The 15216-nt window shown below is 39.5% G+C and overlaps 1 protein-coding gene across 1 annotated transcript in view; it reads left to right on the top strand.

The window, feature by feature from the left end:
• LOC131236776 (uncharacterized) overlaps nucleotides 1-15216 on the top strand; it is a 40221-nt gene that overhangs the window by 21281 nt on the left and 3724 nt on the right. The window contains exons 7-10 of the mRNA XM_058234207.1: nucleotides 10-104; nucleotides 391-504; nucleotides 9071-9138; nucleotides 11812-11922. Coding sequence (XP_058090190.1) covers nucleotides 10-104; nucleotides 391-504; nucleotides 9071-9138; nucleotides 11812-11922 — 388 coding nt within the window. The remainder of the gene's footprint in view (nucleotides 1-9; nucleotides 105-390; nucleotides 505-9070; nucleotides 9139-11811; nucleotides 11923-15216) is intronic.

The following is a 15216-nucleotide window of genomic DNA, read 5'->3' as shown; positions in this document are numbered from 1 at the left end:
TTTGTGTAGGCTACACTTCAACATTGAGAAATAATGTCCGTTCCCGTGCTTGGGGAGCTGCAATTGGCTGTAGTTATCGTGTTGAACGGTGCTGCATGGTGAAGGTGATTGACATTTCTTTTGTTTCTTATTCTTTAGGTGACATTTATTTTGAAATGTCTGAGAACTAAATTGTATGGGATACCAGTTCATAAGCATTTTCAATTAGAGACTGTTCCCTGTTTACTTTATCTGAATTATTGCATCTTGGTTCTCTTAAGGAACGTATATCAATTTCAAGCCATATTTCTCAGTACTGTATGCTTGAAATTGACTGGATTATGAAGGCAGACCCTCCTTTTCGGCAACTCACCATCAACTGCTTCTGGCTAACCTGATTCTTTACTGCAGAAAGGAGGTGGCACTATTGATCTCGAGCCTTGTCTTGCACATACATCAGCAGTGGAGCCCACTCTAGCTCCAGTGCCTGTTGAACGCACAATAACTACAAGAGCTGCTGCTACGGTACTTTCTTACAGATTTTCTTTGCTGTTTGTTTCTACTCTCAGTTTGCTCTTTTCTGATTTTAGAGACATTAGGATCTTTTTTGTCCATAGATGATTTTGTCATACTTGTGCCAATGTACTATTCTCAAGCATCTTTCTTGCGTATAAATAAGTTTTCTTTTTTCCTTTCATGATTGGTATAACATTTTCTTTACGGTCTGATTGGCTTTTGAACCATGATGTTGGCTAAGCATTTTCCCTCAGGTTCTGCGTAGAATAAAGAAATCAAGCTAGAAGGATGCCCTGCCTTATGTGTATAAAAATAAAAATAAATTATATATAGATGGAGGAGCACTCTTGTTTTAGCTGAGCAAATAAATAATATATAGATGGAGGAGCACACTAGTTTTAGTTGAGAAATCAACTTCCCCGTTGGAGACTTTGTGTATAGAGTCCAAAGGAATCTTCTCAAGCTAATCTTGTCAATTGATGTGGTGATGCTATTTGGTTGATTAACATCCGGTATTTTGTTTGCTCATTTCTCCCCATGTGCTGGGACTTGCAATGATTCTTTCTGAACCATCGGCAAGCTTGTTGTTTAAATTTCAGAGTAATGTTTTTAATGAGTAAATTCCTAATTATGTCTTTAAGGTGCTATTGTTATTAAGCATTGCTCATGCATTGGGGATGTTGATGTTTCTGGCATTGCTATTTCGCTGAAATTTGTATAGTGTTTTCTGACGCATGAGTGATTTGTTCTGCTTTGAGTATTAACTGAAAAATGGCTTTCTCACCATGCTATTCTTTTGTTGTATGTCCTACTTCCACACACGCAAGCACGCGCACACATGCACACAGTTTTTGCAGTTTCAAGATAGCTATATGCCATTTGGAATATATGATTTTGTAAACGCATACACACTCAGTCTCGAAGCAGCTTTCTCTCGAATGATCACACACGCACAATGTTTGCAGTTTTGGGACAGCTATATGCCATTTGAAATACAATCTTGGAAACACACACACATTCTATCTCAAAGCTAGCGTTCTCTCAAATTATCTCCTTGCATTACCATCATCACATGCCAGAGAAGATTTTAAAGACATTTGCAGACACTGAGTAATTGGGCGTGAAACCCGGCAAAGACACCCTTGGAAGAGTGGCACATGCATTGAAGAAGTTGGGCTAAGAAGTCAAATAGAGGAAGTGTGATGTAGGACCGATGCATGAACTCAAATATTGTGTGAGATCAAGTAGCAAAATTAAAGTAAGTAACAAAAAACACAAAACTTACTATTATCATCTCAAATATCAAAATCCCAAGAGAAGATCATGCACAATCCTAGCCTAGGTTACCAAGCATCGTTATACAAGATCATTAAATAAAGGAAACTAGGATCTAATAGATGTAGGGACATCCAATTAGCATAGGGTAAAATCTATTTCAAAAGAGAAGATCTAATACTACCTAGGGTGAAATTAGGGTTTAGGAAAATTGGGGAAATAGGAAAAATAGGGATTTCTAGGTTTCGGGTTAGGGTTTGGGAAAGAGAGAACATGGTTTTGATTCAAGGTTAATGGAAAGCCAAAGGGACAAGAGTGTGGTTGTACGACCAACTCGATGGGTTCACACGTGTGGCGGTACGGTCACACATGTGGGCTAGGTTGTGAGGGTTTGGGTCTTTAGGGCTTGGTTCGTCAATAAGTGTGGAAGGAATACGGATTGGAAGAACGGTGAAGGTTTGAGATGGAGAAGATCAAAGAACTTGAAGAATACCTCGATGGTTGATGAAGGGATGAGAATGTGAGGATAAATTGAAGCCTCGCACCTCGGTTGATGAAGATTAGCTTCGCACCAATCTCCCTTCCAAATCACATGAAGATGGAAGAAGAAGCAAGGAGCTCTCTCTCTCTCTCTCTCTCTCTCTCTCTCTCTATATATATATATATATATATATATATATATATATAATCTAATAAAGAATGTCAGAAAACAATAAAGTACCCCCCCCCCCTCGGCGCTCTTTTTATAGCTTTAATAACTTTCAAAATTACAATTTCAACCGTCTTGTGAAATTTGATGAAGATGACCATAGTCTAAAGAAAAATCAACTAAAATCAATCATAAGGTGTCCAAACATAAAGTAATTATAAAGTAAATCCTAATACATAATAAAGTCTAAAAATTGATGAAGATGATCCACGATCAATGGCCCAATAATGTGATTCATGCGATCTAACGGCCCGATCGTCACGTCCCTTGAATCCGACTGTCTAGATCACTCCTTAAAGCAGCGCATGTACATCTTCCCAGTGTGCGGTCTTCCAAATGCTCGCACATGCATATGGGGTCTTCAACATGATTAAGTGTACTTGCCTAGCCACAGGGAAATCGGTGCAGCCCGCCTCCTCTGATACGTACACAAAGGTGTACGTGAAGTGATGTCATCATCAACTCTCCTCGGCTGAGAAGAGTTCGCCTCTGGCGGACTAAAACTTCTGTAGCGCTCCAAGATATCTAGATCCAAATGTTGTAGCTTGTCTTCTGTAATCCAAGTACTAGCTAAAATTGGCTCGTGCTTCCACCTGACGAGGAATTTTTGAAATCCCCCATGGCGAGTGGAAACCGCTTGTGCATCCAGTATGTCTTCAACTTGTTCACTTCGAGCAGGCAAGGAGAGTAAGGGTGGCAAAGGTTGGGATGATTGGTCAAGTAGGGGTTGGGACTAGGTCATGGTCTGTGGAAGGGCCTGAGAATGGATCAGAAGGAAAAGTAGTAGTACACTTGTGTCGTACTAGATCTTCCACATTAAAAGTAGAGCTAATTCCCATGGTAGGTGGAAGGTTACCTATATACGCATTAGGACTCAATTTCTGCAATATTTTGTATGGTCCTACACTACGCGCTTGCAACTTTTTAACGGCCTCATGTGAAAACCGCTTAGGCCTCATACGAACCATGACATAATCTCCTACTTGAAATTCATGAAACCTGCGATGAGAATTAGCAAATGCTTTGCATTTTTCATTACTTGCGTTAATTCACTTCATGATCTCACTATGCAATTCATGTATGTAACATGCTAACTAATGTCCTGACTCAGATGACCTATGGGACACATATAGGTATGAGATCTACAAGTTTCCTAGGTTTGTAGCCATGCACAACCTCAAATGGACTCATGCCTATAGACCTATTAATGGAACTATTATATGCTAACTCGACTATAGGCAAAACAATATCCCTAGTTCGGACGTGATCACCCACAAGGCATCTAAGCAAGTTTCCAAGACTCCTATTGACAACCTCAGTCTGATCGTCTGTTTAAGGGTGATAGATAGATGAAAATTGAAGCCTTGTCGCCATCATGTGCCATAGTATCTTCTAAAAATAGCTCATAAAGCGTACATCACAATCAGACACTATGGTCTTAGGTAGACCATGTAAACACACCACCTCCCTAAAGAAAAGCTTAGTCACATTGGAGGCATCTGACGTTTTCGAGCACGGAATGAAATGGGCCGCTTTGGAAAAACGATCCACAACCACGAATACGGAATCGTGTTTCTTGGAAGTTTTCGGTAAGCCCAATAAGAAATCCATATTAATGTCCTACCATGGAGCATGAGGTACTAGCAAAGGTGTATACAATCCTGTATTTTGCTTTCTCTGCTTTGCCAGTTGACAAGTCCTGCACTGCCCAACAATCTTGGTTACATCTCGTTTGAGACTTGTCCAATAAAATCTAGCCTCCACAAGGGCAATGTAGTAGTACACTTGTGTCGTACTAGATCTTCCACATTAAAAGTAGAGCTAATTCCTATGGTAGGTGGAAGGTCAACTACATACGCATTAGGACTCAATTTCTGCAGTATTTTGTATGGTCCTACACTACGCGCTTGCAACTTTTTAACGGCCCCATGTGAAAACTGCTTAGGCCTCATACGAACCATGACACAATCTCCTACTTCAAATTCACGAAACCTGCGATGAGAATTAGCAAGTGCTTTGCATTTTTCATTACTTGTGTTAATTCGCTTCATGATCTCACTATGCAATTCATTTATGTAACATGCTAACTCATGTCCTGACTCAGATGACCTATGGGACACAAATATAGGTATGAGATCTACAGGTTTCCTAGGTTTGTAGCCATGCACAACCTCAAATGGACTCATGCCTATAGACCTATTAATGGAACTATTATATGCTAACTCGACTATAGGCAAAACAATATCCCAAGTTCGGACGTGATAACCCACAAGGCATCTAAGCAAGTTTCCAAGACTCCTATTGACAACCTCAGTCTGATCGTCTGTTTAAGGGTGATAGGTAGATGAAAATTGAAGCCCTGTCGCCATCATGTGCCATAGTATCTTCTAAAAATAGCTCATAAAGTATACATATCAATCAGACACTATGGTCTTAGTTAGACCATGTAAACACACCACCTCCCTAAAGAAAAGCTTAGTCACATTGGAGGCATCTGACGTTTTCGAGCACGGAATGAAATGGGCCGCTTTGGAAAAACGATCCACAACCATGAATACGGAATCGTGTTTCTTGATAGTTTTCGGTAAGCCCAATAAGAAATCCATACTAATGTCCTGCCATGGAGCATGAGGCACTAGCAAAGGCGTATACAATTCTGTATTTTGCTTTCTCTGCTTTGCCAATTGACAAGTCCTGCACTGCCCAACAATCTTGGTTACATCTCGTTTGAGACTTGGCCAATAAAATCTATCCTCCACAAGGGCAATGGTCTTGTCCCTCCCCAAATGACCGGCTACCCCTCCTGCATGAAGTTCTTAAACTAAGAAATCACAGAGGGAGGTACGGGGAATGCGGAGTCTGTCACCTTTAAATAAGAACTCATTCATGATGACAAATCCGCGACCGTCGGTCGATTGATCATCTCGTAGTGACACATGCAAATCACTAAAGTTTGAGCACGTAGGATACTCTTCTCTTAGTCGATCAAACCCAATCACTTCTACTCTCATACTTTAGAGTAGCGGCACACGACGACTAAGGACATCGACAGGTTTGTTCTTGACCCCAGCCTTATGTTTGAGAACGAAAGAATATTCCTGAAGAAATTAGACCCATTTAGCATTCCTAGGGTTTAGTTTCTTTTGAGAACTGAGGTAACGCAAGGCCTCGTGGTCAGAGAACAAGACAAATTCTTGCGGTAATAAATAATGTCGCCAATGGCACAAGGATTGTACGACCGCATAAAACTCTTTGTCATATGTGGAAGACCGTTGCTTTGCCTTATTCAACTTCTCACTAAAATAAGCAATGGGGTGTCCTTCCTGACTGAGCACTCCACCTATACCTACCCCAGATGCATCACACGCAACCTCAAAGACTTTGGAAAAGTCTGGAAGGCGCATGACGGGGGCTTCGCTCATCTTGCCCTTAATATCCTTAAATGCTTTAGAGGCAGCTTTAGTCCATACAAACTCCCCTTTCTTGATGTAATCCATAATGGGAGCCATGATGGAGCTAAATCCTCTGATGAACTGCCCATAAAAAGTTGCTAAGCCATGAAAGCTTCGCACCTCGTGAATATTGCACAATTCAAGCGATTCAACTAGGACCCTGACTTTCTTATGGTTTGCTCTCGTGTCCTCAGATGATACGATGAACCCTAAGAAGATAACACTCTTTGACATGAATGTGTACTTCTTAAGGTTGGTGTACAACTTTTCAGTTTTGAGAACCCCACAAACTTACCTCAGATGGTGGAGATGTTATTCCTTTGATATGCTATATATAAGAATGTCATCAAAATACACCACAATGAATTTACCCATAAAAAGGTCTCAACGCCTGGGTCATCACTCTCATAAATGTGCTCGGGACGTTAGTCAAGCCAAAGGGCATGACTAGCCACTCGTATAGCCCATCATTCGTCTTGAAGGCTGTCTTTCACTAATCTCCTAGGCGTATATGTATTTGGTGATACCCACTCTTGAGGTCAATCTTCGAAAAGATGGTGGCACTTGCCATCATGTCTAACATATCATCCAGACGCGGTATGGAAAACTGGTACTTGGACGTGATTTTGTTAATGGCTCTACTGTACACACACATGCGCCACACGCCATCTTTCTTAGGCGTGAGAAGCACTAGCACGGTACACAGACTCAAACTCTCCAAAAATGAAACCTTTTTTGAGGAGCTCATCTACTTGCATCTTCAACTCTGCATGCTTCGTAGGGTTCATTCGATAATGAGGAAGGTTTAGTAGAGTCAACCTAGGGATAAGATCAATGGCATGCTGGATGTCCCTCATAGGTGGAAGCTCATCTGGTAAGTCCTCTAGAAATACATCGTGAAACTCATCCATAATCGACTTCACCTTAGAGGGTCCCTCTACACTAACATCGAGTGTAACTTCTCTAACTACTAAGGCATACACAATTGAATCCACCGTAGTCTCTCTCTCAAACTCCTTGGTGTTGATAACAAGGAGAGACTTAGGTTGGGATTTCCTCGTATCCCTTGGGTTACTTGATTTCCCCTCAACTTTCTTTTCCGCATTGCTTTTTGGTGGGAGAGGAACTAGTGATCATCTTGCCTTGATTCATGAATGAACACACATTCGAGTGGCCGTATATCATCACATCACAGTCAAATAACCAAGGCTGTACCAAAATGATGTGTTCAACATCCATAGTTAAAATGTCACACCACAACGAATCTGAATAGGATCCAAAGTTAACAGGCACGAGACATCACTGGGTAACAGACATGGAAGATGCATCCACCCATGACACTCTATAGGGCTGAGGGTGCGATTCAGGTTTCAAACCCAAACGAGATAAAGTGCTAGTGGAGACCACATTGGTACAACTACCACTATCGACGATCATCCATTGTGAATTCACCAAATGATTTGGAAGAATTTTTATGTAAGTATTTTTTTTTAAAAAAAAATCTCTTGGGGACTAGCTGGGTGATGCCTCAAAAAGTTGGAGACCTTTCCATGTAGCATTTTGCTCAGTTGGGTAGGAATGAAAAGACTATATGACACCTTGGTCTTATTCTTGTCCTTTTAACAACTTGCCTATAGTAGAATGATAGGATTTTTAATGACAAGTCTGTGTCCAGAGCAGGTTTTTCACAAGGCTAGGTGGATGGTTATGGAATAGCCAAGAGTAACGATGTATTCAAGGGTCACCCACTGGAGATGTTGTAGGAAAGCCGGGTGCTTTCTTCTTTGTATAGCCGGATGATTCCTCATCATCCCTTTTATGTTTTCTTTTTCCCTTTTCTATATTTTGGTTTTTCTTTGTTTTTTAATACAATTTTAAGCTACCCTTTTAAAAAAAAGAAAAAAGAAAAAGCCATTCATGTAACAAGAGCATGGCACTCACACTCATTTAGCCACATCATCTGGATGGAAGATCACCCTGTTAAAGAAATATGGTAGTTCAATCACCAATTTGATCTCAAGATCTTATTGTTTTCTTTGGAATTGAGTTGTCCACAAAATCTTCTTCCCCATTTACTCATAGCCCTCTTTAACAAGAGTTTTTATTTAACAACCTCTTCAACAAGCACATTCTGCCATTCTTTGAGGTAGGTAGGAAGCTGAGGGAATCTCTCGGCTAGAGTATAATCACCCATCTATAGATCTTTGAAGAAATTTCACCATCCCCAACCTTGAATTTCATCCCATTCAAAAAGATTTGAGCCACTTCCTTGGATATATCCCCAGATTTTGAATAGCCATGTTCTTCAATTGAAATGCGGATGGCATTGGAAGTAAAAGGAAAAAAGAAAAAGAAAAGAAAATTGAGTTTGAATCGGAAATAATGCAGGGGCATTTTCACACTGGGCTCGAGTGGGGTGGCCTGTGGGATACAGGGGCACACTCGGGGTGGGTGGCCTGTGTAAGGTAGGTGGCTCGTGTGAAGTGGAACCCATGTGAAGTGGGGCCCACAAGGGGGTTTCGGCTGAGGTCTTAACCCTAGGTTGTGGGGCTTGGGCTATGAGATAAAGGGATTGATTCGCCATGTTCTATCAGTTCGAGCTTTTAGAGCAAGCGGTTAATTGTCCTGCATCAGGAAAGGTCTATGCTTCCCTGTTCATATGATGCTACTTTGAGACTAATATAGTAGTGGGGGAATAAATTTATGGACCTTAACAATAATAGCGTAAATCAGATAAGAATGGTGGTACAATGATTTTGTGCACGTCCCTTCAATTTTGTCACTTTTCAAGCTGGTTAGTGAGTTGCATGCAAATCTATTTTGTTTAACTGTCTTTACTTTTCTTCTTTGAACTATAATTTGTCCACATATGTTGCAGTACTATATTTTTATCTAGAAGTACCAAGGGTTGGCAACTATTCCATCTACATGGACTAGAACTTCATCCATAGATTTGAAAATTTGAATATGAATTATCTTGCACTTCTTTTATAGAAAAAAGGAAGTCAGACTTTTTAATTGCTGTCTTCCAGAGTTTTCCTCTGTTGCCAATCTAGTTTCTTTCTTTTATCATGCAAAAGAATTTTTATTTTTATTTTTATTTTTTTAAATGAAAAACTTGATGGCTTTTGTTCCTCAGAACGCATTGCTGCAGCAGAAATTTGTACGTGAAGTCACCATACAATATAACCTATGCAATGAACCATGGTATGCTTCTGACCTTCCCTCGAGATATATTTTTGATGATTGATGCCCTTTTTATGCTACCAATGAGCACAAACTGTCAATATACAAATACCCTGTGATCTATTATGTTTGTGAATGCCTTGATTCTTCATTTGAGTGTGAAACTCTAATCAATTGAGTGTGATGATGCCCCCATTCAGTGTTTTGTGGTGATGTATTCTCTTGTGTCCATGCACAGTTACAATAACCGAAACCATTTAGTGCTCATACAATGTTCTGAGGTTCTTTCAAATAGTTCCCTTTAGGCCTGAATTTAATAAAGAAAAATAGGAATTTATGTGCAGTGAAGGTAGTTTATTATAGCCATTGTTTTCCTGTTGTTACTGTCATTTGTTGTTGTGGTTGTTACTTCTAGTACTGGTCATCGTGGGTTGTTTGGATTGTGGTAATTCGAATGCCTGGGTATTCTAATACCTGCTACCCTCACAAATCCAGTGCTTGGAGGATGATGGGCATAAAAAATCCCGGCAATTTAAATGCCCACCAGTGATTGCAACACTAAAAAATGGGCACTTTCAGTTTTGGAAAGCTAATGGAATTTCACTCCAATACCCATTAAGGATTCCATAAATCTTGCCTTTGGCAATCTTTTATTAGTTACCCAAGATTCCAACTAAACCAACACCTAACTACCAACCACCAACAAGAAAATGTTCAAAATATCCTTAGGATTCCCGCCAAATTTGAATTCAAACTGTACAAGTGCTAGACATATGTGTGACCCATGGTGTCGGCTGCCCTAATCAATCCTAGCCCTCCATATAAGTTAGGTCCACCTGCAATGCATCAGGTACCCACATGACGAATGCCTAGATCAATGATAAGACCATTTGTAGTATGATCAACGTGGACCATCCATTTCTCCAGGCATTGAATGGATGGTTAGGATCATCCAAAGTGATTTTTTGAGAGGGATGTGCAATCAAGGGCGGGACCCACATGATGGATAGTCTAGGTCAATGATCAGACCATTTGTGATATGATCTATATCGCTGTTCATTTTCCTAACCATTGACTAGACGATTAAGATCATCCAACAAAAAATTATTTTTTTGATAGTGATGGGCATTCAAGGGTGTGACCATATGATGGATGGTCTAGATCAGTGATTAGACTGTTTGTAGTAGGATCCAAATGGGCTTCCAACCATTGAATGGATGATTCGGATAAAATTGATTTTTTACAGGATGGGTGATCAATGGTGAGAACCACATGATGTGAGGTCTAGATCAATGATAGACCATGGTATGATGAATGGGCAGTACATTTCCCTAGCCATTTTGAATCACAGCTGCAAAATTTTCTCCCGTGGCAGCCTCCAATTCATTCATCAATTTGACTGCATGTTATATAATTTATATTCGAGAGTTGTAGTTGATCAGGTGATAGAGTGGGCAATGCTTGTTAATTTAATTTGGATGCTTCTTAAATAAATAAACAGCGCACACGTGATTCCTAACTTGTAAGCAAACCAAACACAGGCATAATAGTTTATGAGAATCACAATGCCCCACTACAGGATGTTACTCAAAGGAAGAAATTATGATTGCCAGCAATTACAGTAACCAGGCATTGCCAAATGCCCCTGTCCACGTGACCCCTGTATGTGCTGATGAAGATTTTTCTCACTACACTAGTTATGTTACCCTTTTGTTATGAAAGAATTTACTCATTTGATATAATTGATTTTTTTCCCAGATCCACTCTAAGAATAATTGATATATCCTATTGAATATCCTCTTTGTTAACCTCTGTCTCTGCCTAAGCCAATCATTATGCACTCCTCTCACTTTTCAGTTAGGCACACTATAACCGGCATATGTAGTATTTGCTTGGAGGCATAAATATTATTTAGTTACAGCCGGAAAAATCTTATTCTGAGCTAATTATCACATTTATGTTTATTATATTTTCGGGAAGTAACTTGCACCTTTTTCATTGCCCTCACTATTACCAGAAATTGAAATAGTAAGAAGCAGAATTTTAAAATTTTGACATTTCATGACTTATTTGACTCCTTACACGATCCATAAAAAATGGACTCATCACAGGGTAGTATAATGTATGTTGTCAGTCCATGGTTCTTCTGTTCGTCTGTTCTGTGTTGTCTTCTGTGACATTTTCCGAACTCTTCATTCCTGATTGTTATGGTTACTTGGTGGCCACTCACATGCCTGAGTTTCTCATTGGTTCTCGCTCGCATCCAGGGTCAACCCAGATGGGGCAAGAAAACTTGGTTTAAAATCTGCTTGTTTGAAGATGAGAAATTGGAAGAATTTAAATAAAGAAGAGATGAAACCAGGAAAGGGATTATCCAGATACGGACCTAAGTAAATTATAGGTACCAGAACTCGTTGCCTGAAAAGAAAGAAATCATAGGCACACTTGCCACTGAAACGAGTATCTATTCTTGTCATTGTTTTAAATTTCCGGAAATTGGGAGTTCTAGGTGCTAGAGAAAATTTTAGTAGCAGCAAGCTGAGAATCTATCGTAAACTGTTCCAGGTGTGACTGTACAAATTTGGACTTGTTTCATTAGTTGGTTTTCTTTTGTTTCTCTGTGGGGTTTTCTTTAATCACAATGCACCTATGAGATGATTCTAGTACTAACTGTTGTTCGGAAATTTGCTTCAGGGTTAAATATAGCATAAGCACAGTTGCTGATAAGGGACTGAAGAAGCCCCTTTACACGTCTGCTCGCTTGAAGAAGGGGGAAGTTCTGTACTTAGAAACACATTCAAATAGGTATGCATTCTATTGATATTCTGTCAAGTCCAATACTCATCTGAATATTTGATGGTAATAGGAAAAGGTGAAAAGATATAGAAGCTCGCCAATGTCCTTGGAGATTTACGTGGGATCTCATAGTTAGCAAAACTCCATTTCAAACTTTGTATTTTTTGAAAGAAGAAAAAACTCATCTCTCTCTCTCTCTCTCTCTCTCTCTCTATATATATATATATATATATATATATATATATCAGAAGATAAGTAATAAAATTCGTTTTTTCTAACAAACAGAACTAAATGCGTTTTTTAAAGCTTTTTATTTAAAAAAAAAAAAAAAAAACTTTTTGGGTGTGGTTTAGAAAGTAGATGTTGGTGGTTGCCAATTGCCACCCATTGATAGAATTGAGTGGAATTTTATTTTTTTAATTTTTTAATTTTTTAATTTTTATTTTGAGAATTTAGTAGAGATAGATCAATTTATATGAAGATTTCTTGAAAAGGAAGGATTTGAGAGAGGGAAAGAACACTATTTGGTTAACTATATACATTATTGTACGTAGAGAAACTCTAATTATTTTAATAGAAGTTTTCTATTTTAATCTTATTTATATATGATATATACACATATATAGCTGGGTTTTTTTTTTTTCATTATGTTTTTTTTTTTTTTTTTTTTTATCCAAACCTTGTTAAACCTGAACTTTTCATTCTCCAAAATTTTGGTCAAATTTTGGTGTTTCCGTTTCTTTGACCAAAATTTGACCCTATTTTTAAAGATTGAGACAATTAAATACGAATTTCCCGTGGTGTTTCTGACATGCTGTTTTGCTAACTATGGGTAGGATTCATTGTCCCCATCATCTCCGCTGTCAAGTGGCACATGGCTAGGGCAATCAGAGGCATTGATCTCCTTCACATGGTGTCCACCAGATTATTGGTTCCATATGCCCTAAAATGCGCCACATTTACAGTGGAGATATTGGAGATGAGCAAACCCCAAGTCTACGAGCCTACTTAGCAAACCTCTATTGGGAATTATCTCATGTGATTTTGCTTTTGGGCAATGAATGAATTTCATATCTTGGTCAGAAGCATCTAGAGAACTAATTGCTGAAGTTATTTCTCTTGTAGACCTTCTCAAAGGCTTGAGGACAAATTGCAGAAGGTCTCAATACTTGATGATAAATGGAAGCTTATCATCAAAGGAAAAATAATGGATAATGACCTAATACCCCCTTAAATATTTCTCGGACCAAGCACCCTTTCCTTTTATTTCCTTCTAATGTAATACCCGAGTTTAATTAGTAACCTCATCCACCTCCTACTTTAACGGAAACAGCAAGTGGCAATGGACCGTTTACAACACCCACATTTACAACACCCGTTTCACACAACTACGTAAGACACTCAAGCTATGCGGGGCCCACAATATTGTATATGTAAATCCACCTTGGCCATCAGGTGAGAGCCCTTATTTCAAATGTACATAAAAGAGATCAACTGTTTAATAAGAACCACGCTGTGTAGTAGTGAGTTGGTATCAATTGAAGACTCTAAAGGGGCGAGGTGAATGCCCAATAGGACATGGGTGGAGGTAATAAGAAAAGACTCGATGCCCTATGGTCTAATTGAAAGTATACTCCTTGATAGATGTTGAGATTTTTGTTCAAATGGGTTTGGTTAATTAAAATAATAGAAACGTTAGTCTTGCACATGCACTTTTCTACTTGAATTCAAAATGTTTTTAAATTTCTCGTTCCCTCCAAATTTTTTTTTTTGAAAAAGTGAAACTCTGTGAAATCTTTAGTCCCACATTGCTTAGAGAGAGAGAGAGAGAGAGAGAGAGAGAGAGAGGGATTTGTAAGCTCTGATTTCTCTAGCATTCTTACTTGGATAATGGAGAGAGAAGAAGGCTAGCTGCGCCCCCACCTGCGTTGGTGCTCGCACACGTGCACATGCAGCATGGGCAGTGGGTTGTGAGGTAGTGTGGGTGTAGAGGCACTAGTGGCACACTTTGCACTTTGCATGACTAGGCTAAGTTGTTGCTAAAATGGCCATAGCGAGAAAGTCCATCGCAAGATCGGCCATTTCAAAAATCGACCGACGGAGATTAGCCATTATGGAAATCGGTCAGCCATCAACGACGTTGCGCTAAGTGGCTAGAAGAGAGTGGTTGTTTCACCTATCGGCCAGTAGATACATACGTCTCATCGATCGGCCGTCGGATTGACGAATTTCAACCATTTCAATGTTTTGGCCGGTTAGATCTTTCCGTTGTGCTTTTTGGCCATGAGAAATGGTTATTTTCGCCTTCTTAGGTTAAGTCGCGTCTCTTTATAAAAGACATGACCATTGAGTCACGCCTCTTTTTAAAAGACATTACCATTTTGAATGGTTTTAGATGCGTCTTTAAGAAACGCCTCTTTGAGAAAATGCACGGCCCTTCATTCTCTATAAAACCCCGTGTAAGTCGAGGATTATACACATTTATTCTCTTCTTTTTCACTCTGAAAACACTCATAGAGGGTACTTTGTTTTTCTCAAAACACAGAGTTTGCCAGAATAGCAACTGCATACCGAGTTCCTGCCGTGGAATCTTTGTGATTGTTGCATGCAGATCCACCAAGGCTTGTTGTGTCCTGAAAGTTTTTGCTAAAACCCCGACAACAATCTCATACCGACGAGAGCTAGTGAATAATGCTTTAAGGAAACCGTTTCGGTTTCCACCATTACATAATTTCTCAACAATAGAGTGGAATGGTAGAACAAGATTCATGTAGCCGACCCCAATTAATTGGAATAGGGCTTGGATTGGAATCCTCTGCAAAAGTGGTGTTAATGGAACGGAATCCTCTGCAACACCGATTTTACGTAGTGTGGGAAACACCCAACTCTTTGGCCCACCACGTTGTAAATGCAAAATCCACCTTGCCCATCGGTTTCTATCCTTGATGTTAGGCCTTGATGTAAAAAAATCAAATAGATCCACAAATCAGATGGGCCACATCACAAGGTACAGAGTGGTTGAGATCCTGGCCATAGGTTTGTGTGTGGCTCACTTGAGTGTTCAAATGTCCTAATTTTTGAGGCGGCCCTTCATCCTGGTGGGGCATGTCAATTGAATAGATTGGATGGCATTTCTACACCAGATTGGACCTGACATATATACACCAGAGGCACCCATGTACAATTTGGATGATTTTAATGGTGGGCATCCTCATCTCATATGTTTCTTATGGTATATCCCACCCGATGTTTTAATTATGACGATATTGGCTGATAAATCCTACGATATATCTTGTATCCCAC

The sequence above is a fragment of the Magnolia sinica genome, chromosome 2 (assembly GCF_029962835.1).
Source record: "Magnolia sinica isolate HGM2019 chromosome 2, MsV1, whole genome shotgun sequence".
In the NCBI taxonomy this organism is placed as follows: Eukaryota; Viridiplantae; Streptophyta; class Magnoliopsida; order Magnoliales; family Magnoliaceae; genus Magnolia; species Magnolia sinica.
This window is presented reverse-complemented; position numbering and strand designations above follow the sequence as displayed.